We start from the raw sequence: 26,850 nt of genomic DNA on the forward strand, positions 1-26,850 counted from the left end.
TTCTTTTCCAAATTTAATACCTTCAAGTACATCAGTTAATTAGGCTGCAATACTTTAATCGATTTAAATCAACTAGAACTTGAAAATCAATAAGATATTTTTAAGATACTTTGAAAATTTTTCATTTAGAATAAAGCTGCATAAAAATATGCCCTAGCAAAGTACTAATGCACAACTAACCTTACGTGAAATTATCAATAATAATTCAGGACTGTTGCGATTTTTCTTCAATCTAAGCGCATTGATTTCTATATTTTCTAAAAATTTCCTTTAGCTCTCTTATTGCTAGTAAGAAAAGTCTCAGGACGTGTACACGCTGAATGCTTGTGTTACTGGTTCATTTTTTATTATCACTTTCTACTGCATTATCTGCATTTTATGCTACGTCAATAGGATAAATGACTTTTCACTTTTTAAGGATCATATATTGCGGAAAATTCTTTGGAAGTGAATCCGTTAGAAACTGAAATCATTCAGAAAGTCAGAAAAAGTGACCTTATAAGCGATTATTGCTTTACGACCTGACCATATATCGAATAATACATGATATAGAATTCCCTATTCAATGAGCCGGTACTTTAGAAAAGTGACCTTAAATGCGGGGTGACCTTATATCGAGGTCTGACTGTATATGTAATATGAGTGCGCCAAATAATGCCTGGTTGACCAGTAAAGAAATCCTCCATTTTTCGAAACAGTATAACAAAAACTCACTACACTGTTAAAAATTCAGGAAAATTTTCAGGCAAATACTACTGCAAAATGAAGTGTTTACAGTACAGAAAAATGTTACCGGAAAAAGTAAGCGACTGCAACGCCAATTTGTACATCACATGACTTACGGCACACCCGCTCACCTGCTGCGTTCCATTTCATATGGGGGATAGAATTCGAATCCCGACAGCTCAGGTTCGGAACCAGTTGTGAGTACCTCGTACTCTTTACTCGTCGCAACGTTCTCGTTTTTTCTGCCGTAAAATAGGATTTTACGCTAAAAAGTACTTTTCACTGTGTTTCAGGAAAATTTTTAACAGTGTAGATTCTCTTTCAGCGTCATCAAAAATCCTAACTGATGATAAAGCGTTATCAACAAGCCATTTTGAACTACCGGGCAACAGTGCAACTGTGATGCAAAACTTGTTGCAGAAGAGAGATGTCAAAGCCAACTGATCTTCTGCTTCGATAAATTTTGCTTCTACATGGCTCCTTGAAGTTTAACTAGAATAAAAAAGTTTCATACTGTTCTTGAAACCTAAATTATGGAGTTGACGAACTCAAAACGGAAAATGCCGTTGTGTACCGCCATTTTCCCGAGATTTAATAATCCAGAAAAGTAGATTGCCTATTGTTTTCATTTGGTTGATTCAGTCCATTAACTAAGCATTTCGAACTTCTTTAAAGTTTTGTAAGTTATAGTACGATAGGACCATGGTTCACCTTACTAACAGGGTGTCCTTAAAATATAACACCGGAGTATTTGAGAGGAGGATATCATCCTGTGCTGTATATGCTGCACATATTCATGAACTGTGCGCTGATGTGGGAAAAAGAGCCCTGAAAATAACTACTTCTTAGTTGTTTACATAATCGAGATGGACTAGGAATTCTAAGTCTTCAAAGGGTGCCGTGAATCGAAAAAGTTTGAGAACCCCCGGACTTAAATAAAGCTTTATTAAAATGTAGAGTTTAAGCACCGCATCGAATATATTAAAGAAGAAATGAAATGATCAAGTATCCCAAAACATGCCAAATAAATTATAAAATCACTTGTGGGGCCGTGGTAGCCCGATCGGTAGAGTGTCGGATTCGGGGCCGGAGGGTCCTGGGTTCGAACCTTGATGGTCGAAGACCCACCGTCGTCATTGAAGGGGACTGGGCGACGTTAAATATGCTCGTGGTCTCAATGTCCTCAAAGTGAAACGATACCTCTGGGGGTGCTAGCACCAGGTAGCTATTAGCTCCTGGTCTAGTTCTAAATTCTCATTAACTGTTCGATCCGGTGATGGTGCTGCCATCTATCGGTATATAAAATAATGGAGGCAAGGCACTTAGTATGCAGTCCTTGACATAAATACAGTTGTAGTCAGTTGTGACTCTGAATAGGAATAGGAATAGGAAAATCACTTGTACAAGAATAAAAGTTCCAGTTAAATGTAAATAATTTGCCACATGAATAAATCAATCCTTTAAAAAATCCATTAAAATGTAAAATAATCCACCAAGAAATACATCATACCATTAAAAGACATCAAAGATTTTATCGAAATAAAATTAAAGCATGACGAATAAACATGGCGGGGATGTGAACGATACTAACATGCTAAGCACGTAAGTCGTATCTGCACTTATTAACGAAATTGAGTTATTGTCATCAGTCTCCTACTTGTAAAAAGGAGACTTGACTCTTTTACCAACTTTTGGTTTTTCTTTAAAATATTTTCTTTAGTATAAGTTTCAAAAGCGGGATAGCATTTTGATGGGACAAAGACTGCTCTAAGTATGTAATGTGCGATCAATTAGTTCCATTGGATCAAATAAAGGTTATAAACTAAAAAAAAAGGGGGATAAAGTGTACTCAGTCTCTTTTATTATTAAGAATATTTATAAACGGGCAAGGTATCGTCTTTACTTGATTATCTGTTTGTTGTACAAAAATTAATATATTTGGGAATATGCTTTGTTTGTTGCTGTGTGAGCACTCTCAAAATTTTCAATATGAGCAGCGTTGGTAGCTCGCAGAATATCAATACGGTATTCTGATTCTCGCTTCGTATTGCTCAACGTTGTCACTTCAGACGCGTTTGGTGTTGCAAACACTTTGTCCTTGTACCCCAGAAAATAAAAATGAAAACAACTAGGGGAACAGAATCGGTGCGTGAACGAGGACAGCTTAAATATTTAACAAAGTGCAGCTAAAATTGAAATATCATCTTGATGTTCTAAGAGCTACCAAGGTTGCTCACTCTGAAATTTACGGACGTAAGACGTTTAATTACAAGTTTTACAAATGTTTCCACTACGCATCACAACAAGAATATTCCTAATTATGTATTAATACAGTTGTCTTGCAGCTTGAATTATGCTCTATAAGCATTTTGTATACCATTGTGAAACTTATTGGCTTTCTCGCGGGTTGATTTCAGCCGCGAACATGTTAAATATGGAGGAACACTTTTGTATAAAATAGAATTATTTTTATTCACTATTTACAAAATATAAAGGCCGTGCATATTGCTGCCGGCAAGTATTCAAGTGAGAGATCGAACCAGTAAATATGCGACTATCCTATTCCTATCCTATCCTATTCAGAGTCACAACTGACTACAACTGTATTTATGTCGAGGACTGCATACTAAATGCCTTGCCTCCATTATTTTATATACCGATAGATGGCAGCACCATCACCGGATCGAACAGTTAATGAGAATTTAGAACTAGTCCAAGAGCTAATAGCTACCTGGTGCTAGCACCCCCAGAGGTATCGTTTCACTTGGAGGACATTGAGAACAAAATATGCGACTAGCTTTTTAAAATAAATTCGTTACCGTTGCCACACACTTGGAGGCTAAAATTTTCAGTTAAAAGTCAAAATATATGCAAATTCAACTTGGTTGCTTGAAAACATAAGTCCACCGCAGCTTTTTGAGTTATATTTTGAGATTAAAATTCGTTTATTAGTAGCGATTTGTCCTTTTTAAAAATACGAATATTTTGATAGCAACGAAAAGTATTCACACCAAAGGACTAAAAAACATCTTCAGCTATTTTTATGATCAACGATACATAAAACTGCACTAACATCAAATTTCCGTAAAGTGAAAAAAAAAGAAAAAAACCATCAAAAGTCAGCAGAATATAAAGTTTACGAATACATGAAAGTATATTTTTATAAAGTGGCCTATCACATTTCTGCACGATTGACCATTATATAACTCATGAAAGAATCATGAGCTTGAAACGTCGTTATAACTTCCTCGGGGAGTACTGTTTCATCTTTTCCCTTCGCTTCAAGAAGAGGTTCTACAAAACCGTGCATGATTGACTTCATAATTCGAAATCTTTCCTGTTCGATTCCAGTTTTGAGAATATAGTTTTAAAATACGGTTTCAGACGATTTTATTTTAGAAACATTCCCGTTATTTTTTGTAAAATTTTCCCGTGAACAGTTGAAATTTTAATCGTTTTTTACGTGTTTTAAGAAAAAAAAATATTGTTCTTTGATCTGGTTATGGATACTAATTTTTTAGCGTTAAATTATCCAACAGGCTGGATCAAAGAGCTTACGACACTATAGACTTTATCTTGATCGTAAAAGCTATAAATGGTAAGGCAATAAACCGGTGTTATCGATTAAGTCAGCAGAAATATTCCTTGTTTATTCGTGCTTATTTAGTGCTCTTTTGTAAGAGCTGTTATTGATAATGGGGTGGTTTCCTTCAGTCAAAAGTACTACGTTTAGTCATTGAAATGGATAGAATGAGCAAAAAAAGTTACATGGACCCAGAAAATACTTTCATTTCCCGACAGTTTCTTTTTAAATTAATTTTTTAAAATGTCCGATTTTTCAAACAAGGCGTGGTCTTTATGACGTCACAAATGATGCAATTTGGCGCATTTTGTACCGTGTTTTCCACGTTATGATAATCAAGCAGCGAATTAAAATTGCGCTCTACGCTTGCTATCAACCATATCGTTGCCAATACACGTGAGCAAGTTCCGGGGGTTGGCGAGCGATAGCGAGCAGGGGGCGATAGCCCCCTAGTATAATTTATTGTGCGATCTATGCAGAAGATATGCGTGCAATCAAAATAAAAAGCAAATGTTTGGTGTACTTATAGTACCATTCTTGATATTATAATTTATTTTGAAATTATCATTTAAGTGAATATAATTTTTTGAATTCTGTACATTTGGTTCTGATTAACTGGAGATCCGAATAAACGGGGACCGGAAAAAAGGGATTCTGTGATTACAAATCAGCATTAATGAGTAGGATAGACCGGGGCACGTTTATGCGGATTTTTTTCAATGAATTTTCTAATTTTTACTTTCTTCTATATCTAATATATAGAAGAAAGTATTGGATTCGTGCAAATTTTCGAATTTCGAATTTTGACGGATTCGAACGTTTTGAGGTGTGCTGAGTCCATTTCGACCATTTTTGGAAAATGTCTGTGTGTGTGTGTGTGTGTGTGTGTGTGTGTGTGTGTGTATGTATGTGTGTCACGTCTGTGTGTGACCAGTTTTTTGTGGCCGCTCTACAACAAAAACTACCGCAAGAAATCGAACGAAATTTAGTACACATATGTGCCTCTATGTGAACTTGCCTTGTCGTTACCGTTGCCACACACTTGGAGGCTAAAATTTTCAGTTAAAAGTCAAAATATATGCAAATTCAACTTGGTTGCTTGAAAACATAAGTCCACCGCAGCTTTTTGAGTTATATTTTGAGATTAAAATTCGTTTATTAGTAGCGATTTGTCCTTTTTAAAAATACGAATATTTTGATAGCAACGAAAAGTATTCACACCAAAGGACTAAAAAACATCTTCAGCTATTTTTATGATCAACGATACATAAAACTGCACTAACATCAAATTTCCGTAAAGTGAAAAAAAAAGAAAAAAACCATCAAAAGTCAGCAGAATATAAAGTTTACGAATACATGAAAGTATATTTTTATAAAGTGGCCTATCACATTTCTGCACGATTGACCATTATATAACTCATGAAAGAATCATGAGCTTGAAACGTCGTTATAACTTCCTCGGGGAGTACTGTTTCATCTTTTCCCTTCGCTTCAAGAAGAGGTTCTACAAAACCGTGCATGATTGACTTCATAATTCGAAATCTTTCCTGTTCGATTCCAGTTTTGAGAATATAGTTTTAAAATACGGTTTCAGACGATTTTATTTTAGAAACATTCCCGTTATTTTTTGTAAAATTTTCCCGTGAACAGTTGAAATTTTAATCGTTTTTTACGTGTTTTAAGAAAAAAAAATATTGTTCTTTGATCTGGTTATGGATACTAATTTTTTAGCGTTAAATTATCCAACAGGCTGGATCAAAGAGCTTACGACACTATAGACTTTATCTTGATCGTAAAAGCTATAAATGGTAAGGCAATAAACCGGTGTTATCGATTAAGTCAGCAGAAATATTCCTTGTTTATTCGTGCTTATTTAGTGCTCTTTTGTAAGAGCTGTTATTGATAATGGGGTGGTTTCCTTCAGTCAAAAGTACTACGTTTAGTCATTGAAATGGATAGAATGAGCAAAAAAAGTTACATGGACCCAGAAAATACTTTCATTTCCCGACAGTTTCTTTTTAAATTAATTTTTTAAAATGTCCGATTTTTCAAACAAGGCGTGGTCTTTATGACGTCACAAATGATGCAATTTGGCGCATTTTGTACCGTGTTTTCCACGTTATGATAATCAAGCAGCGAATTAAAATTGCGCTCTACGCTTGCTATCAACCATATCGTTGCCAATACACGTGAGCAAGTTCCGGGGGTTGGCGAGCGATAGCGAGCAGGGGGCGATAGCCCCCTAGTATAATTTATTGTGCGATCTATGCAGAAGATATGCGTGCAATCAAAATAAAAAGCAAATGTTTGGTGTACTTATAGTACCATTCTTGATATTATAATTTATTTTGAAATTATCATTTAAGTGAATATAATTTTTTGAATTCTGTACATTTGGTTCTGATTAACTGGAGATCCGAATAAACGGGGACCGGAAAAAAGGGATTCTGTGATTACAAATCAGCATTAATGAGTAGGATAGACCGGGGCACGTTTATGCGGATTTTTTTCAATGAATTTTCTAATTTTTACTTTCTTCTATATCTAATATATAGAAGAAAGTATTGGATTCGTGCAAATTTTCGAATTTCGAATTTTGACGGATTCGAACGTTTTGAGGTGTGCTGAGTCCATTTCGACCATTTTTGGAAAATGTCTGTGTGTGTGTGTGTGTGTGTGTGTGTGTGTGTGTGTGTGTGTATGTATGTGTGTCACGTCTGTGTGTGACCAGTTTTTTGTGGCCGCTCTACAACAAAAACTACCGCAAGAAATCGAACGAAATTTAGTACACATATGTGCCTCTATGTGAACTTGCCTTGTCGTTACCGTTGCCACACACTTGGAGGCTAAAATTTTCAGTTAAAAGTCAAAATATATGCAAATTCAACTTGGTTGCTTGAAAACATAAGTCCACCGCAGCTTTTTGAGTTATATTTTGAGATTAAAATTCGTTTATTAGTAGCGATTTGTCCTTTTTAAAAATACGAATATTTTGATAGCAACGAAAAGTATTCACACCAAAGGACTAAAAAACATCTTCAGCTATTTTTATGATCAACGATACATAAAACTGCACTAACATCAAATTTCCGTAAAGTGAAAAAAAAAGAAAAAAACCATCAAAAGTCAGCAGAATATAAAGTTTACGAATACATGAAAGTATATTTTTATAAAGTGGCCTATCACATTTCTGCACGATTGACCATTATATAACTCATGAAAGAATCATGAGCTTGAAACGTCGTTATAACTTCCTCGGGGAGTACTGTTTCATCTTTTCCCTTCGCTTCAAGAAGAGGTTCTACAAAACCGTGCATGATTGACTTCATAATTCGAAATCTTTCCTGTTCGATTCCAGTTTTGAGAATATAGTTTTAAAATACGGTTTCAGACGATTTTATTTTAGAAACATTCCCGTTATTTTTTGTAAAATTTTCCCGTGAACAGTTGAAATTTTAATCGTTTTTTACGTGTTTTAAGAAAAAAAAATATTGTTCTTTGATCTGGTTATGGATACTAATTTTTTAGCGTTAAATTATCCAACAGGCTGGATCAAAGAGCTTACGACACTATAGACTTTATCTTGATCGTAAAAGCTATAAATGGTAAGGCAATAAACCGGTGTTATCGATTAAGTCAGCAGAAATATTCCTTGTTTATTCGTGCTTATTTAGTGCTCTTTTGTAAGAGCTGTTATTGATAATGGGGTGGTTTCCTTCAGTCAAAAGTACTACGTTTAGTCATTGAAATGGATAGAATGAGCAAAAAAAGTTACATGGACCCAGAAAATACTTTCATTTCCCGACAGTTTCTTTTTAAATTAATTTTTTAAAATGTCCGATTTTTCAAACAAGGCGTGGTCTTTATGACGTCACAAATGATGCAATTTGGCGCATTTTGTACCGTGTTTTCCACGTTATGATAATCAAGCAGCGAATTAAAATTGCGCTCTACGCTTGCTATCAACCATATCGTTGCCAATACACGTGAGCAAGTTCCGGGGGTTGGCGAGCGATAGCGAGCAGGGGGCGATAGCCCCCTAGTATAATTTATTGTGCGATCTATGCAGAAGATATGCGTGCAATCAAAATAAAAAGCAAATGTTTGGTGTACTTATAGTACCATTCTTGATATTATAATTTATTTTGAAATTATCATTTAAGTGAATATAATTTTTTGAATTCTGTACATTTGGTTCTGATTAACTGGAGATCCGAATAAACGGGGACCGGAAAAAAGGGATTCTGTGATTACAAATCAGCATTAATGAGTAGGATAGACCGGGGCACGTTTATGCGGATTTTTTTCAATGAATTTTCTAATTTTTACTTTCTTCTATATCTAATATATAGAAGAAAGTATTGGATTCGTGCAAATTTTCGAATTTCGAATTTTGACGGATTCGAACGTTTTGAGGTGTGCTGAGTCCATTTCGACCATTTTTGGAAAATGTCTGTGTGTGTGTGTGTGTGTGTGTGTGTGTGTGTGTGTGTATGTATGTGTGTCACGTCTGTGTGTGACCAGTTTTTTGTGGCCGCTCTACAACAAAAACTACCGCAAGAAATCGAACGAAATTTAGTACACATATGTGCCTCTATGTGAACTTGCCTTGTCGTTACCGTTGCCACACACTTGGAGGCTAAAATTTTCAGTTAAAAGTCAAAATATATGCAAATTCAACTTGGTTGCTTGAAAACATAAGTCCACCGCAGCTTTTTGAGTTATATTTTGAGATTAAAATTCGTTTATTAGTAGCGATTTGTCCTTTTTAAAAATACGAATATTTTGATAGCAACGAAAAGTATTCACACCAAAGGACTAAAAAACATCTTCAGCTATTTTTATGATCAACGATACATAAAACTGCACTAACATCAAATTTCCGTAAAGTGAAAAAAAAAGAAAAAAACCATCAAAAGTCAGCAGAATATAAAGTTTACGAATACATGAAAGTATATTTTTATAAAGTGGCCTATCACATTTCTGCACGATTGACCATTATATAACTCATGAAAGAATCATGAGCTTGAAACGTCGTTATAACTTCCTCGGGGAGTACTGTTTCATCTTTTCCCTTCGCTTCAAGAAGAGGTTCTACAAAACCGTGCATGATTGACTTCATAATTCGAAATCTTTCCTGTTCGATTCCAGTTTTGAGAATATAGTTTTAAAATACGGTTTCAGACGATTTTATTTTAGAAACATTCCCGTTATTTTTTGTAAAATTTTCCCGTGAACAGTTGAAATTTTAATCGTTTTTTACGTGTTTTAAGAAAAAAAAATATTGTTCTTTGATCTGGTTATGGATACTAATTTTTTAGCGTTAAATTATCCAACAGGCTGGATCAAAGAGCTTACGACACTATAGACTTTATCTTGATCGTAAAAGCTATAAATGGTAAGGCAATAAACCGGTGTTATCGATTAAGTCAGCAGAAATATTCCTTGTTTATTCGTGCTTATTTAGTGCTCTTTTGTAAGAGCTGTTATTGATAATGGGGTGGTTTCCTTCAGTCAAAAGTACTACGTTTAGTCATTGAAATGGATAGAATGAGCAAAAAAAGTTACATGGACCCAGAAAATACTTTCATTTCCCGACAGTTTCTTTTTAAATTAATTTTTTAAAATGTCCGATTTTTCAAACAAGGCGTGGTCTTTATGACGTCACAAATGATGCAATTTGGCGCATTTTGTACCGTGTTTTCCACGTTATGATAATCAAGCAGCGAATTAAAATTGCGCTCTACGCTTGCTATCAACCATATCGTTGCCAATACACGTGAGTAAAAATGCGAATTAAACATTTTGTTCTGTGAATGGCAACATTGAATGGCATTACATCATTTGTGATATCACACGACAGAAGTGTAAACTATGAAAGCGCAACGATTTAAGTATTTTTTTTAAATTTTTAAACATAAATAAATTATTTAAAAACTGGTCAGATCCTATGTTTTTAAGCATGCTCTTTCAGAAAAAAATACTTTTAAAATTTTAGAAACGACCTCATTCAGTTAATGGTATGGAAAAAGTTGCTCTAGGTAGATAATCGCCTTACCAAAAAATATTTTAAACTTAAGCAAAGTTATAGGTTACTCAAGTACCAGAATTTTTTATGTAAGACATCACTCTCCCCCCCCCCCCCCCGTTGTGAATTTTATGCTGTGTTAATGTTATTATTGCTCAGTTTGGGAAAGTTTTTTTTTTTTTTTTTTTTTGAATCAATTTTCAAAGCATTTAATCTAAATAATTTTTTCTAGCGGGGTCCCGCTGCTGCATTTCTTTTGGTAGAACTACAAAAGATGTTGAGCAGAATTCATAATCAGCTACCTATGGCAACCAGTCGGTTTGCTTTTGGAAGCTGAAAAACTATTCCTCCTATATTGCTTGTTATAACAATTTAAAAGAGGTCGTAGCATACGGCGACCTTCTAGAAAAACTTTAAACAAACAGGCATATACTAGAATATAAAATCACTAAACTAACTAGGTAAGTATGAAGTAAATCAGAATGATGAAAAAGGAGTAAATTACTAAACGAGCACGTATTCATTTGCACGTAATTCATTGTATAATACAATGATTCTGAAGTGATTGTTTGATGGAAGTAGGTTAGATCAGGGCACGTTTATGCATGGGGCACGTTTACACAGTGCTCTTTTTTCAAGACGAATTATAACTGGAGAGCCAACAGTCAGAACAGATTGATCCCTAGCAAATATTCCCACAAATTTTTGAGCTTTAGTCGAGCTTCGCTCCATCAGTATGCAGAAAGAATAATCTGTTTTCTACCAAGTTGAGTACATTTTGTGTTGTACGCTTTGAAGTTTATTGTGAATAAATAATACTTAGTTAAGAAAGAACAAATAAATAAAAATTTGCAGAATTTTATCCTTTTTTGAGAATTGTATTTGCATGAATTGAAACGTTATCAAACGTTTTAGCACGTTAAAAATACAGTTGGCTCTCTGTTTAACGACTTTCAAGGGACCACAAAAAATCGTCCTTAAGTAGAAAGCTTCCTTAAATAGCATGCTTTTAAGACTACAGTGGACCATCTGGGACCCTGAATAGCCGTCGTTAAATAGAGAAAGTCGTTAAATAGAACGTCGTTAAACAGAGAGCCAACTGTAAATCCAAATTTGGCGATGTTTACGCGTTGAACGTCGGAGTACCTTTACGATCGTTCTTACTGTGTTTTACTTAAATATACCCCTGACATTTTTTTTTTTTCGATCCAGAAGCTGTCTCAAACAGTTTTAGTATTTTCCGGCTGTTTAGTTTTGAAAATTACCATTTAATTTTTATAGCTTAGAATCATAAAGTGCTGACTTCATGCCCCTTCACTTCAACTTTAGACACTATTCAGTCTGCATGTAATTTGCTTTAGTTTAGGGCTGGTAAGACATTATGTTCAAAACACTGAAAGAACCCCGTTAGGGGTCAAAATAAATATGCGTAAACGTGCCCCGTGTCCGGGGCAAATTTACGCAACTGACTTGAACTCAAAAATAATTTTTAGACAACTGAATATATCAATTTTGACTCCATTAACTGCTTCATAAAACCGCAATGTCTAAAATTTTCTAAGTTAAAACATAACTAGTATGTTGTGGCCATCACGAAACTTTCTTCTATATTTTTCTTTTTTTTTTCTGATCCCTCCCCATGCTTGACGAGGAAGCAATATTCCCAACAAAAAAAAAATGACACATGCAAAAACTTGACGACTATCCCAATGTCTGAATTATTGCAAAAGCAAAGCAAAGAGCGAAAATTGAAAGTTATTTTAAACGCCTTACTTGAATTAATTACAAATATTTTATTTGTTAACAAACATAAGATGGCAACAGTTAAAATTTTTAAATCATTGAAATAATATTTCCGATCATTTCCATACAATTAAAATCACGAGAAATACGCAGACGACAATCTATTACGATTTATCTTTCTTATTGTTGCATTAATAAAAATATTTTTATTCGCAAAAAAAAAAAAAAAAAAAATCAACACCTCTTGGAGCGATCGGCGTCAAAATAGAACCAAAGCCTGTTTACATATGGATTCACATATATTCCAAATTTCAACCAGAACATAGCATTACTTCTTGAGATAGGGCACTCAAAATGGAAAAAAAGAACGGGTGATTGCGCTACCCCCTTTTTAGCTGTTGACACAAAAATAAAATCAGTTCTTATACCCACTAAGGGCTACTTGCCGATAAATTTTTCTTTCATTCCGTGCATTATTTCTTGAGATACAGCAGTCACAATTGACGACAAAAAACGTTCTATAGCTCAACTCCCGTTTGAGTTATTGACACCAAAATTGAATCAGCACCTGTTCCTGTTAATACCAACGTATGGACCAAATTTTGTTTGATTCCGCCAGTTACTTCTTGAGGAATAGCAAGCACGCGTAAGTCGAAAAACGTCCCATTGCTCCACCCCCCTTGGAGGAATTCGCGCCAAAAACTAATGGGCACAAGTTCACATAGAGGCACATATGTGTACTAAATTTCGTTCGATTTCTTGCGGTAGTTTTTGTTGTAGAGGGGCCACAAAAAACTGGTCACACACAGACGTGACACACATACATACACACACACACACACACACACACACACACACACACAGACAGACATTTTCCAAAAATGGTCGAAATGGACTCAGCACACCTCAAAACGTTCGAATCCGTCAAAATTCGAAATTCGAAAATTTGCACGAATCCAATACTTTCTTCTATATATTAGATATAGAAGAAAGTAAAAATTAGAAAATTCATTGAAAAAAATCCGCATAAACGTGCCCCGGTCTATCCTACTCATTAATGCTGATTTGTAATCACAGAATCCCTTTTTTCCGGTCCCCGTTTATTCGGATCTCCAGTTAATCAGAACCAAATGTACAGAATTCAAAAAATTATATTCACTTAAATGATAATTTCAAAATAAATTATAATATCAAGAATGGTACTATAAGTACACCAAACATTTGCTTTTTATTTTGATTGCACGCATATCTTCTGCATAGATCGCACAATAAATTATACTAGGGGGCTATCGCCCCCTGCTCGCTATCGCTCGCCAACCCCCGGAACTGCTTACGCAGTTCCCTGTGGATCGCTTCGCGATCCATGCTCGCTTCGCTCGCTCGCTGTATGCCAATACATTAGCCTAGCTAAAATTTTCCGTAAAAATTAAAGTTGGTAATTGCATTTAGGTCACCATCCATTTAACCAATATGAAAATTACGTTCATAATGTTAATTTGTCTGCTTTAGCCAGATTTTCGACAGTTTAACTTTGCTGTATGTAAGATGACTGCCTTGGCAATGTGCACAACTTTACCATTATAGATACAAAAGTGTCTGTCATTGCTTTGGAGAGATTGCACTTCTACCTGTTGGTCCGCGGAAGGTATTTTATTTCCCTTCTACCACCCATTGGAAAACCAATGAAGGCATTCCCCTATCCGCCACCTGGGGACGCGCCCTCTAGGGGTTACAGGCTCCCCCGAGGGATGTATTTACATTATTTACACTCTTATATATTTACATATTTACACTCTTATATATTCTAATCTGAGAAAACTTCCTCATATACACAATTAAAAATGTCCCGTTTGGGAGCCACAACTGACACTGCTTCAAAAGATCTTGTTCTTGATAATGCCACATAGAGCTGGCCATGACTAAAAACAGGCTCAGAGAGCACCAAACATATTTTCTCAAACGTTTGTCCTTCTTGTTGTTATTCTGAATCCTTGCCACGTCACGAACAAAAAATGGTTTAACTAAAAACGCGAAAACTCGCCAAGGCTACTTTGCTTGCACAATACTAAAACTACTATAACCCTAAACAAATTTGGCGAAACCTTTCAGCTGAGAATAAAAGGAATAAAGTAAATTCTTTCTCGGTTATTCATTTTGAACTGAACTGTCGTACTGAAGCAGAGAATAGACGACGCTCAAAGCGCCTACGCGTTCAAAACAACATTGCCGATGAACATGATTGTGGAGCAATGTGTGAAGAATGCGAATTTTGTGGTGCTCTTTATTGGCAGAAAGAGCGTAATACTGCAAATAAATATACTAAATGTTGCCATGACGGAAAGGTGCGGTTACCGGCATTGTGTGACGCACCTGATCTGTTGAAGGAACTGCTGACTGAAAATTCCCCAGCCGCTAAAAATTATCGGCAGCGAATCAGAGAATACAACTCTGGAAATGGCTCGTCTTAAATTGGATTCAAGAACGGTTTCCTGCCTTCTTTGAGCTTTTCTTTGCTGATTAAGGTTGAAATGGGCCACAGCCCGACTCAAACTCATCTCAAAAAAAAAAAAGTTCGTTGAGTATTCTGTGATTCAAGATTTCAAAACAACGTAGAAGTTTGTTTACATGATTTATCGGCGAAGTGTTGCCAACAGAGGTTTAGAAATTCACCCCTTCATTTGCCGGCACGTAAGAGAATTATATATATAGACAAGCCTCTACAACAAACAACAAGCCTCTTAGAGCATGAGTCCGACATCACTGAAACTGAGCTATTAATGATAAGGTGTTTGTCTGAAACAATGCTACATAACTGTGCTACAAAGCATTATTTTTTGCTGTAATAAAAGATGTCTGTTTGTTTTAGAATGTGTTTTGTTTATTACCTGGATTATCCGGATTGACTTTGGTCCAAGTTATCCCGTATAATTGAGATACTTTTCTGTTTCAAAATTTCTTATGTAAAAATACTTCATTGATTCAATTTGTCACATGGTACGAAGTAACAGTAAATGACGAAGTAATTTTGAACCAATTAAATATTAGCTTCATTACAATTATTAATATTTCTTAACTTTGGATTACTACTTAATACTTTCTTTAGGAATTAGTATGTTTGTTTTTCGTTTTACGCCAATTGACACAATATCACTGTTAAAATACGGGAGGAACAGTAAGAAACGAAGGAATTGTGGGCCAAATTACTCTGAATCACTGCATTACCTTCAAACATATTGATTTTTGTTTCTCTTTGATTTGAAAATCTGAAATGTCAAGATGTTGCTGAACTCCAATTATACTATTTTTTCTTTTTTCTAGATCTAATAAAACATGAGTCGAATCAGCCTGATAATCTTCACCATTATGGTCGTCGTCGCGGTCTGCAGTAGCGCCCCCTCTCGACAAAAGCGAGGTTTCCGCAATGCCGCCCTTTCCACGGCAAGGGGGTTCGGAAAAAGGATGCAACCAGAAGTGTTTGACGATCTCAGCATGCACAGTGACTTCAACAGGTAAACAGCACTCGAGAGATGTGCAAGAATGCGAAAACAAGTTTTATGATGTAAAAATAAAATAATAGTTTAAAAAACTAAAAAAAAACACGCTTTCGTAGCAAAATGAACTAAAAAGTGAAAAATAATCTTTGGATGATAGTAGTTGACCAATCACTTAATTTTAATGTAATACAAAAAACCGCGGGCGGCTTCTATTTACATTTTTGCATGGACAACAAATGGAAGAAATTCAAGACAACTGATAAGAAGCCCCCCACGCTTTTTTGTATTACATTAAAATTAAGTGATTGGTCAACTACTATCATCCAAAGATTATTTTTCACTTTTTAGTTCATTTTGCTACGAAAGCGTGTTTTTTTAGTTTTTTAAACTATTATTTTATTTTCTTGTTTTTAAATATTCATTTCAACATTGTTTAAAATCTTTTATATTTATGAAATTTGCCCAAAAAAAACTAATCCATCTCAGTCATCGATGTATGTGTGCGGAAATCGTATCTACATTACTTTGAAAATTTGAGATGCATTTGAATAAAAGTTTTGTTCAACAATGGTCTGATCAGCAATGAATTTCCAATTGAAGACTCACCTAAATTTTGGCATGAAATTAGTTAAAAACAATTATATCTCATGTTCTAATTACCTTGGAACATTGAAACAAATTTTGTCTGATGCAGAAAAATTAAAGGTTTTTGTAGATATCTTGAAATAATTTTTGCGAGCATTTTTTAATGTATTTTTTAAAACTTTTTTCTTTTTCACATTGTTGGATTTATGCCAAAATATTGATTAAAATTGGAGGAAACTAACAATTAAAAGAGTTAATTAATTAATTTGATTATAGAATATTGCATTGTCATCGGTTCTGAGGTCGCGTGCCGAATTTCAACATAATCCGATTGCAGGAAGTGGGCGAAATTTGAGCTGAAAGATTCCGTTACAAGGTACATACATACGTACATACATGCAGGTGAAGCTAATAAAAGCGTGTTAAAAATAAGTTTCATTTCTGGAGTCAGACCCGTTATTTGGGAAAATCAAGAAAGAGAAATCACTTGCATTCCCTTGGATTATTATTATTATTACTTCAGTAATACACATCAAATGATCAGAGACTGGATCAGGGACCAGGGATTGCTCGGTTTCTGGTCTGGTTCAAAAAATCAGAGGGTCTTCCGGGTCCCATCCAACTGATTAAGCCACAATAGTGGTTGGTACAAGGGACTCTGGAGTGAAAAGTGAAAATGATCAGAGAAAGGGCGTATTTTTGCGGATTATATATATACGAGGTTTGTCCGGAAAATACGTATAAAAGTTAAATAATAGCTGTGTTTAACAATTATTCAGGCATTACAATATAGTCTGCTTCAAAGTACTCTCCCTTAGACAAGATGCACTTCTGCCAACGCCGTTTCCACTGAACAGTTCTGAAAGTCTTCAGTTGTGATGCTGTTCAGCTGCCGTGTCGTTTCTGCCTTGATAGCCTCCACATCTCCCAAGTGTCCCCCCCCCCCCCCCGATTTTGCTTTTCGGGAACAGGGAGGCATCACAAGGGGCTAAATCGGGTGAATAAGGCGGGTGGTCTGTCTCGGTGATAGAGCTTCGAGCCATAAACTCACACACAACTAGCGACGTGTTAGCGGGCGCATTTCTTCATTTCAGTTTGCCAGAGTTTCGTGAACGATTGTTTTGGGGTATTGACAGCTCGTCAGCTATCATTCTGACTGTCAATCTACGGCCTTTAAGAACACAAGCCCGAATTCGTTCAACATCTTCATCAGAACTCGATGTCGAGAGGCGTCCTGGGCGAGAGTCTCCTTCCACGTCTTCTCGGCCTTTTATCCGCTTGTTCATGGTTGGTTCTTTCAGAGAATTGTCTCCGTAAACCTGTTTCAAACTCTCAAAAATTTCACGGCCATTCTTGCCTAGCTTTGCAAGAAACTTGATGCTGATGCGCTGTTCTTCAATCAGAGAGAGCTCTATGCCGACGGCAGGTGAAAAAGAGTAAAACTTTCAACAAGCAGCCGCACACCCCTACTTGGTTTCCTAGGAGCTAACTCGCCGATCGTCAGCGTCGCTCCTCGCCTAGGCGAAAACTTGATTCGTCTGCACATGCGCGCCCGAGCTAAATTGATGTCTTGAATGGCCACGTTGGAATCTACTTGACTTTGATTTCAGCGTCGAGGCGAGGAGCGACGTCTAAGATCGGCGATTCGCTCCTAGAAAACCAGGGCTTTACACGCAGAGCGCTCTGACTCAAATTGAGCGTTGAGGGGACAGGCTACAGTGGTTGTACCACCTGATGGCGCCTCCACGATGCGACGCCATGATACATCACCCCGACTCATTTATACGTATTTTTCGAACAAACCTCGTATTATCGGGCAATGCATAAAATCTAACATTCTACGTTTGCCTGGCATAAAAACCATCATTGTATAAAATATCAGATTATATTCATTGCATTTAATAAACAAGCGTGACTGCATGGGCGCAGCCAGGATTCTCCTTAGGTAGGAGCAAGCATAAACGCAACATTTAGACTTGAAACTTCCGCCCTTATCCATCGTCCTTTAGGATCCTATAGTAAGTTTCATTTTTTTAAGGGTGAATTTATAAAAATGCAAAACAATAGCTAAAAACTAAACAGTTCTTCAATTGCAATTTATTGCTTTGATAGGTACCATATATGATATCATAAAGATAGATACCACGAGTTATAAGTTCTATAAAACAGTTTCAGGTTCATTGGTAACCTGAAAAAAAGGGCGGCAGTAGAAGGAGAAAACATCCGCGAGAATTTTTCCAAATTGAAGTCTTACAAGTGCAGTTGTAGTCTATCTTTGGTAGCATAAGAGACTGTCGGGAGAAAGGTTTCAGGGATCACCTCCAAGTCAATTTTGAAAATTCACATCAAAACTCAAGTCACACAAAAAATCTCCCGTCACGGTAATTTTAGTTTAGTTCAGTTCAGGACAAGGGAGTTTGGAGTTCCCTTCTCAGTCCTTTTTCAAAATTGAAGTCAATGTTAGGTTACATTTGGTGGCCTCAAAGAGTTGGGGAGTCTCCCCGGAAAGTTTCTGAAACAGAAGCTTTAAAAACGCAATTTTAGGCAATCTTTGGTGATTGATGAAGTTAAGGGAATGGGAAATGTTCAGATGCTCTCAATGGAAAGGTTTTGAAATTGAAGTATAAAAACGCATTTTAGGAGAGCTTAGATGACGTTAAAAGAATTGTTCGAATTCAGAAACTATTCCCAGAAATTTTTTGAAATTGAAGTTTTAGAAACGCAATTTTAATCTATATGTTGAGATGTTTGCTGAGGGAACGGGGTCGTTAAATAAGAGTTTTTTAAAAATTTTAAACCAAAAAAATACGATTTATTGTCTCTGCTCGGTGACCTTAGGCGAGAAAAACATTTGCTCTTCCTGGAAATCTGCTGACATTGAGGCTCTAAAAAATCACAATTTTGAGTTATCTTTGATGCTGATGGGGAGAGGGGTGGGAGATTTGGCATTCTCCTAACTTTAAAAAACTATTTTTAAAACTGTATTTGCCAACGTTACACAAGGAAAGCGGCGACCTCCGAGATTTTTGTCCCCCCCCCCTAAAATTGCTTAAAATTAAAGTTAATTAAAACAACAACACATTTTATGCTTTTTTTGGCCAGGTGAGGGGATAGGTTGTTAATTCACTCACCTCCTGAAATATTTCCAAATTTAAATCCTAAAAATGCAATTTCAAATTATCTTTGGTGGCATAAGGCATGAGAGCGGAGATCAGAGGTTCTCCTCTAGGGATCCTGCCCCCTTCTGTCCTCACTCATGTGTGTATGTGATCAATAGTTCCGTATTCTAAGGAATTTCGCCATTTATTTTAACTGAAGTTCATTCCAAATCAAATTATATCTATTTTACGTCCATAAAGTAAGCAATTTTTCAAAAGGAGTCTCTGACAAAAGAATTTGTACCCTCCCTAATTTTTTAACTAATTGTTTATTTTTCACTGATATTACAATTTGTGTGAAATTATTATTGTTATCGCTGTGATTGTTATCGTTTCCCTCCGTTTCAAGAAGCAAAAAAATGTCTGTTAATGCAGATTACGCTTTAAGCGAGCATTTTTCTATTTTGTTGGTTATCTTCTTCTGTAATCTGAGTTTCTGTTTGTTTGGTTTGGAAGCTATACAAATACCCTTGAAGAAAGAGATATAGTGCAAATACCAATCATGTCCAAAAGCTATTGCTGGAGTTCAATTCGAAAATTCGAATTAGTTCTTTTACACAGATTATAAGAAATCTTCCAACAAACATAAAAAAGGAGAAATCATCTACTCTTCTGATATTTTATATTATTTTAAACCTGAAGAATAAAAAAAAATAAAAAAACTACAAAGGATGAAATTTGTTCAAAGCTCACACAATGATTAAAACTTCAGAAACATAGCAATTAAAATCCCAAACTTACTTAGATTCAGCAGACGATAAAAATCCGAGACAAATGGTCAAAATGAACGTTGTATTCCCCCCCCCCTTTGCAGCTAAAAGCTAAGTTTAGTTTCGTCGCCATGGTTACAAATCTTATCAAATTGAAATTTATCATCAATGAATGAATCCGCAAAAAATAAAACAAGTTTTCAGTTAATTGTTTTCCTGAAACATGTTAATAATTAGCTGTAACTAGCAAGACAGGAAATAAACAAAATTGTTATTTTTAACTATCATGTTAAAGAATTCTTATTAAACTTTTCTCTTTCAGACCCATTGCATCTAGTTGGTTAGCCGATCAAGTTGCAAGGAGCCCTGCTTTGGCAAAACTTTTAGTGGAAAAAGTTATAGACCAAAATGGTAAGAGGAGTTTGGGTATCTGTGACACAATTATAAAATTTAACAAGAATGATCATTTTTGTTAAAGAACTTTTTCAAAACGTTCCTTGTGTTTTAATTTTTTTTTTCGTTTCTTTCTCTCTCTCTCTCTTTTTTTTTTTTTTTTTTTTTTTTTTTTTTTTTTTGAATGATTTGATGAAACGGTATCCTATTGAACGAAGCAAACTTGTAAATTCATTTTGAAATCGGGCAGCAAGAAATTAAAATATTTTTTGCTCGTTTTTATCACAATTCTTTTTTTAAATAATGTTTTAAAATTAATTACTATATTCTAATCAAATAATTGATGAAAATTTTGTTTAAGCATGTAAAAAGTATAAAACTACTAGTTTTCGAACATGTGTAACGAACATTGAGTAACAAGGACCATATAGATTTCGATTTCGATTCCGAGTCACAACTGACTACAACTGTATTTATGTCGAGGACTGCCTACTGAATGCCTTGCCTCCATTATTTTTTATACCGATAGATGGCAGCACCATCACCGGATTGAACAGTTAATGAGAATTTAGAATTAGACCACGAGCTAATAGCTACCTAGTGCTAGAAGCCCCAGAGGTATCGTTTCACTTGGAGGACATTGAGACCACGAGCATATTTAACGTCGCCCAGTCCCCTTTAATGACGACGGTGGATCTTCGACCATCGAGGTTCGAACTCAGGACCCTCCGGCCCCGAATCCGACACTCTACCGATCGTGCTACTACGGCCCAAGGAATATATTGAAACTAGTTTTCTTTCATAAAAAATTGACCATGTGAACATGTTCGAATTGAGTAACCGGTTGGCTGATTTGAGGACGTCAGAGGTTCATTTGATGCCGTCCATAGCATGTTTTCATATAAGATCAGCTAATCGCGATACGATCAGCAGTCAACCGGTTGCTCTATGCGAACATACCTTATATTAGCATTGGGTTGTGGGGGGGAAGGGGAATGAATTTTGTCTGCTGATATTTTAAAATTCTAGATGCTACGTATGCCTATGAATTTTCAAATCTGAAACATCAAGTTAAATATTCATTCTCGGATGCATAGTTTTGGCTATGAAACAATTAAGCATCCCATGGTCGCAATTAGACGAATTTTGAAGTATTCAGAGCGTTTAACAGCATGTTTCCCGTGAAACCAAGGTAATTTGTCAGCAGACTTGAATCTTAAAAACCATTCGCTGCCGTTACGGTTGAGTTAAAGAAAGATCCAAAATAGGAACTTTCTTCATATCGCTCATCAGCGGCAATAGTAGCACATCTCTCTAAGAAACAAAAAAGAAGAAAATCAGCATTTTACGCATGGTTACTTTAAATAGATTTATTCGCAAATCTATAACACTCATAAAACATTCATGATGTTATATTTACTGGTTAGTCGTAATTAATATCTCTCACCGCCCGGTGACAATGGTGGCACAACTAAAAAATTTAAAAAAAAAGAATGAAAGAAGTAATGATTTTGGACCTGTAATCTAAGTAACAATATACAGTAGGCGCCGTTTAATATGATCACTTTGGGACAAATATAATTTGATAACAATAACCGAAAAGAATCCAGGAGACACAAAACAATGATTTTTTTTCCAATTAAAAGGTTCATTTATTTTGGCAACCTCAAATTAAAATCACAGTGACTCAATTGAACGCAGTTTTAAATTATAAATTATTAAATTAACAGAATGGAAATATCTGAATTAGAAAAAGTTAAAGCTAAATTATGCAATTTTTAATCACATAGTAATAGGTGAAGTAAAATATGACCGTTTTCCCTGACATTCGTAAACCAGTTTTAAAGCACATTCAGCTTTTCTATCTTTTCCAGCATGGTTTTGCTTGTTGTTTAAATTTTAATTTAACTTCGCTTTGTTTTCAATCTCGACATAATTCTTTAATAGTTTGCAAAGTAATGGCAACAATGGAAGCCCTACATCAATGCCTGCAACATGTCCAGCGACTGAATTTTTTTTTAGTTGCAAAAGAAAGTTTTCTTAAGGGGAGTCTGTGGTCACTGGGGGACGAACTTTCTGTTGTTTCATTCCTAGAAAAATTTTGAACTGCTATTGAAAACCACAAAATGCTACACAGAAAGTTAGTCTCGTCAGGGTTTGCCTATGTATTTCTGTTAATTGAGGAACGAAAACGGGGAAAAAATTGAAAGTTTATGAAAAAGTGATCACAATAAACGAAGACACTGATGACAAGATCCGACTTTTTTAACGTGTGTTAACATACAAGTGTTCCGGGACTTCGTGATTCTGATAACATTAAGCGAATGATAACATTAACAGTGATCACATTAAGCGGCGCCTACAGTATTTTCTTGCCACAAAACTCGTACTAAATTAATTTTTATAACTGGTGCGTGGTGGTGTGCAGACGTTGCAATATGGTGGGTTGGTTTTGGTTTTACCTCTTTCAGCCGCCATTAGTGAGAGACCTTTTTTTTTTCTTTGAATCACGAATACCCTTTAAAAGATGTTTTTTTTTTTAATAACAGACGATAAAGAACAATTGAAAGTAGTTCTTTTCGGTAGCAGACGGTAAATACTCTGTGAAACTATACATTTAAATAAAAACTTTGGCAGCTAAATATCGTTTGCCTTTCTTGTAGATTTTTTTTTCTTTGGATCGTAAAAAGTTTGTGTTGGCAACGCACGTGTTTTTAGACAGAGTATTGTTTAGAATGATAGGTGTAGCCAGGGCTCGAAAACATCATGATATTTTTGAAAATATCAGATATTTTGATATATGTCGGATATTTTGATATATAACCGATATTTTCAATTAGCAAACTAAAGTCTTCAAAGTAGTAATTGCATCCTCAAATCAATCTTTAATTTTTTATATTATAATTACAATATGTTGACTTAAAATTAATGTTTCTTTCATTATTTATATCTAATAGTTCAGTCTACATTTCTAACGATTTTAATGGAGTTAAATTCGCATTAGCTGTTTTAATCATTTTTCTTCTGTTAGCTACTTTTACAGTTATATAATTAAAAAATAAGTAATATGCATTAGTCGGTGCACAGTCATAAGACATTTTCTGTTTTTCTGAGCAATGTTTAAAATTTAATTAGGCACTTTTAATATGCATTAAAATTACTACATTACTAATAATTTTGTGAATACAAAACACAAGTAAAAAAGGAATAGTATATTACTTTGATATCTTAATGATGTATACATTATAAAATAGAGTAAATAACTTTTTGGTTATTTTTAATAATGAATAAACGAAATTACTATGATTGACATACTTTTTACATTGAAAATACCATAGTTGAAAAAATAAATATCGGATATATATCGTGATATGTATCATGATATATATCGGTGAACCCTGTGTGTTGCAATGGTTTTATTTTTATTATTATAAAGACGCAGTATTGGCTTTAGTGATAATTTTATAAAGGTGCCGTACAGGTTTTATTTCATGGTAATATTTTTAGCGTGTTTAGAACTCCATCAGAGAAGCATGGTAGTTAGTTATAAGAAATATTTAATAACGTGAAGTTTAATTTCAGTTTCTTTTATTTGTGCATTACGCTTTTTTTTTCTTTTTTTGCCAATTGAATCATGTCAACTGATTCAAAACAAACAATTTGTACTCTTTCAAACTTGCTTGGGGCATTATTAAATTACACTTCATAAATTAACACTTTAACTTGTGTTATTTTTCTTCTACAGGTGACGGCATGATAAATCCAGACGAAATGTTTCAAGCAGTTTAAAGTGCAGTGACGCTCAATTGGAGCTGAAGTGAGACGAAGGTATCCATATCCCTATGAGTGCGTTCCTTTACCTTTCTAAAGAATCATTTCATATCACACGAAGGGGCGAAGAGAAATGCAATGTTCATGCTTATTGATTTAGTGCAATAAAGGAACTTCAAAATTTAATTTTAGTTTCTGCATTTGTTTAGTCTGTACCATATGATCAAGATATCTGGAGAATCAATCTGTGTAAATAAAAAGGAAAAACTATTGTTCTTTAAATTATTAGTAAAATAAAGTCAATGTTGTCGAATAGATTTTTCTTGGTTTTGGGTACTGTCAAAACAGAACTTGACAGGGGTGGAAGTAAGAGTAATGTCATGGGGGTCATGACCGATTCCTAAACCGTCGACAATGTTATGCATCCATTGTGTACAAATACTTTATGAATAAGATGTAAACGATTTCAGTAAATTTCTCAATTCATTATTTTTAAAGGTAAATATTTGAAATATTACTTCCTTTCACTAACCTCTAATTTATTTTGATATTTTCTCTGCTGCTCATTTGAAAAATACAGATTAAAAGCTTCACTTAAATCTTAGTTTGAGGATATTTCAATAATTGGGAATTTGGCGATCTTTCTTCATTGGCGTCAATTTTTGGCTCCAGCGCATGCACGTGAGGTATTTTTCTTCGCAAATCTAAACAAAGAGACCGAAAAAATCTATTAACATAGGGTTACTTTAAATCAGCAGGGTTACCAAAATAAAATTATTTCTGCCAAAAATGAGACGACCGCACTAGATTCCCAATTATCGAAACATCCCCCTTATTTTTAGGCGACTAATTTTAACGTTATAAAAAAGAAAAAGAAAAAAAAAAGTTTCGTGGAACCTTTGAGTGATCTCCATGGCATTCAATCCGCTTCCCCAACTGATTTTCTGCAATCAAGAAGAAGGGAGTTCGTAGCTTGAAATAGATATCAGTGATTTCAATGATTCTTACACTACAAAATGTGTGATTACCACAGGAAAAAAAAATCATGACACATGGCGAGGAAACTGAATTTTTGATTGTTGTATGGAGAAAAGGAGTATTTTCCTTTCTTGAAAAATTAGACTTTTCACGAGCAATTATTTATTAAATGAATAAAAAGCGATTTTTTACACTGCAAACTATAATTCAATGATAGCATGTTCTTTGAAGTTAAAGCCGAGCTTTACAATTTTGTCACTATATTTAGTCTTTAAGAAGTTGAACAATCTGTATTACTAAGAAAGAAAAAAACGATCCGAACGTATCACAACGACTAACTTTAAGCAAGCAGTTATAAAGAATGGAAATTTTTTTTATGACGTGTATAACCAGATAACAGTGGTCAGAATAGCAACTCGCACTACAGTTTCGGCGCATGCGCAGTTATCTCTTGTTTGAATAACATAGTCAGACAACTGTTGTCTGAATATACAGTACTTTTTTTTTTATTATTATTATTAAGACAAAGTGGATGTAGTTTTTATACCAATCAACGGGCTAAACATATGCTTAAAAACACAAAATTAAATTAACAGGCCCATTTTTTTTTAATCATTAATCATTTCTTGATCCCATACTTATTTTTTAGAATCAAGTTAATAAATTAGATGCGTTAGTTAACTGAAACTACTGATAAGTTTTGAATCATTAAAGAAAATTTACATTAAAGCAGACCAATTTTGTATCACTGAGCAATTAATTTAGTTTTCATCTCTAGGAAAGATTACAAACAAAATAAATTTAAAAAAAAAATTAATTTGAATTTTGACCTTTAATGTTTTTTGCAATCACGAGTGCGTGTGTGTGTATGTAGGCGTGTATGTTTATGTGTGTGTGGGGAGGAGTATGTGTGTAGGGGGTATGTGTATGTGTGTAGGCATGTGTGTTTGTGTCTGTGTGCAGGCATGAGTGTGTGTAGTTGTGTGTGTATGTGTTTGTGTATGTGTGTAGGCGTATGTATGCGTGTAAGTGTAGGATATGGACGCAACCTGGAGACGGTTCTCGCTAGACGAGCAGCATCGCGAGGCGGCCGGTCGACGGTGGTGCTGCAGAGGGTGCTGGCGGGAAAATAAAATGATAGGACCTCAAAACAGTCAAATGAAAGCAATAAGCAATCGTGATTGCTCAAAAAATATATAAATAAATAACCTTCTTTTTGAACTAACCGTTTAAAAATTTTTTCTCGAAAATAAAATAGCATATGAAAGAAAAAAAAAGTATTAAAGCAGTTGAATAAGAAAATCTTGTTAATTCTCTTCAAAGCTTTAATCTGAATAAAGTGCAAAACAAATACCGTTCTACTTGAAACAAATAAATAAATAAATAAATGATTTACTTGATAGGGGGAAAGATACACCGTAAACTTATCTTTTAAAATCTTAGCAAGTACTTAGTAGCTACTTTTCATTTGATAAACTTTAACTTTTACTGAAGTTCGAAACATTTCAAAACTGCTAAGAAATACCTTTATATAATCTCAGTTACATGCCTAGGATTCATTTTCAGTCAGCAATAAATCAGAAGATACAAAATAATTGATCTTGAAACTGTTTCCAATTATGGACGGTTTCCTACATCATGAATACACGATAAAATGGAATATTTTAGAGATGCAAAAAAG

At 34.8% G+C, this 26,850-nt stretch overlaps 1 protein-coding gene across 1 annotated transcript in view; it reads left to right on the top strand.

The window, feature by feature from the left end:
- LOC129221358 (allatotropins-like) overlaps nucleotides 1-24,490 on the top strand; it is a 128,397-nt gene extending 103,907 nt beyond the window's left edge. Inside the window, exons 2-4 of the mRNA XM_054855828.1 lie at nucleotides 15,399-15,589; nucleotides 20,350-20,438; nucleotides 24,166-24,490. Coding sequence (XP_054711803.1) covers nucleotides 15,411-15,589; nucleotides 20,350-20,438; nucleotides 24,166-24,209 — 312 coding nt within the window. The 5' untranslated portion in view covers nucleotides 15,399-15,410 and the 3' untranslated portion in view covers nucleotides 24,210-24,490. The remainder of the gene's footprint in view (nucleotides 1-15,398; nucleotides 15,590-20,349; nucleotides 20,439-24,165) is intronic.
- The last annotated feature ends 2,360 nt before the right edge of the window (nucleotides 24,491-26,850 follow it).

The sequence above is a fragment of the Uloborus diversus genome, chromosome 4 (assembly GCF_026930045.1).
Source record: "Uloborus diversus isolate 005 chromosome 4, Udiv.v.3.1, whole genome shotgun sequence".
Taxonomy (NCBI): domain Eukaryota; kingdom Metazoa; phylum Arthropoda; class Arachnida; order Araneae; family Uloboridae; genus Uloborus; species Uloborus diversus.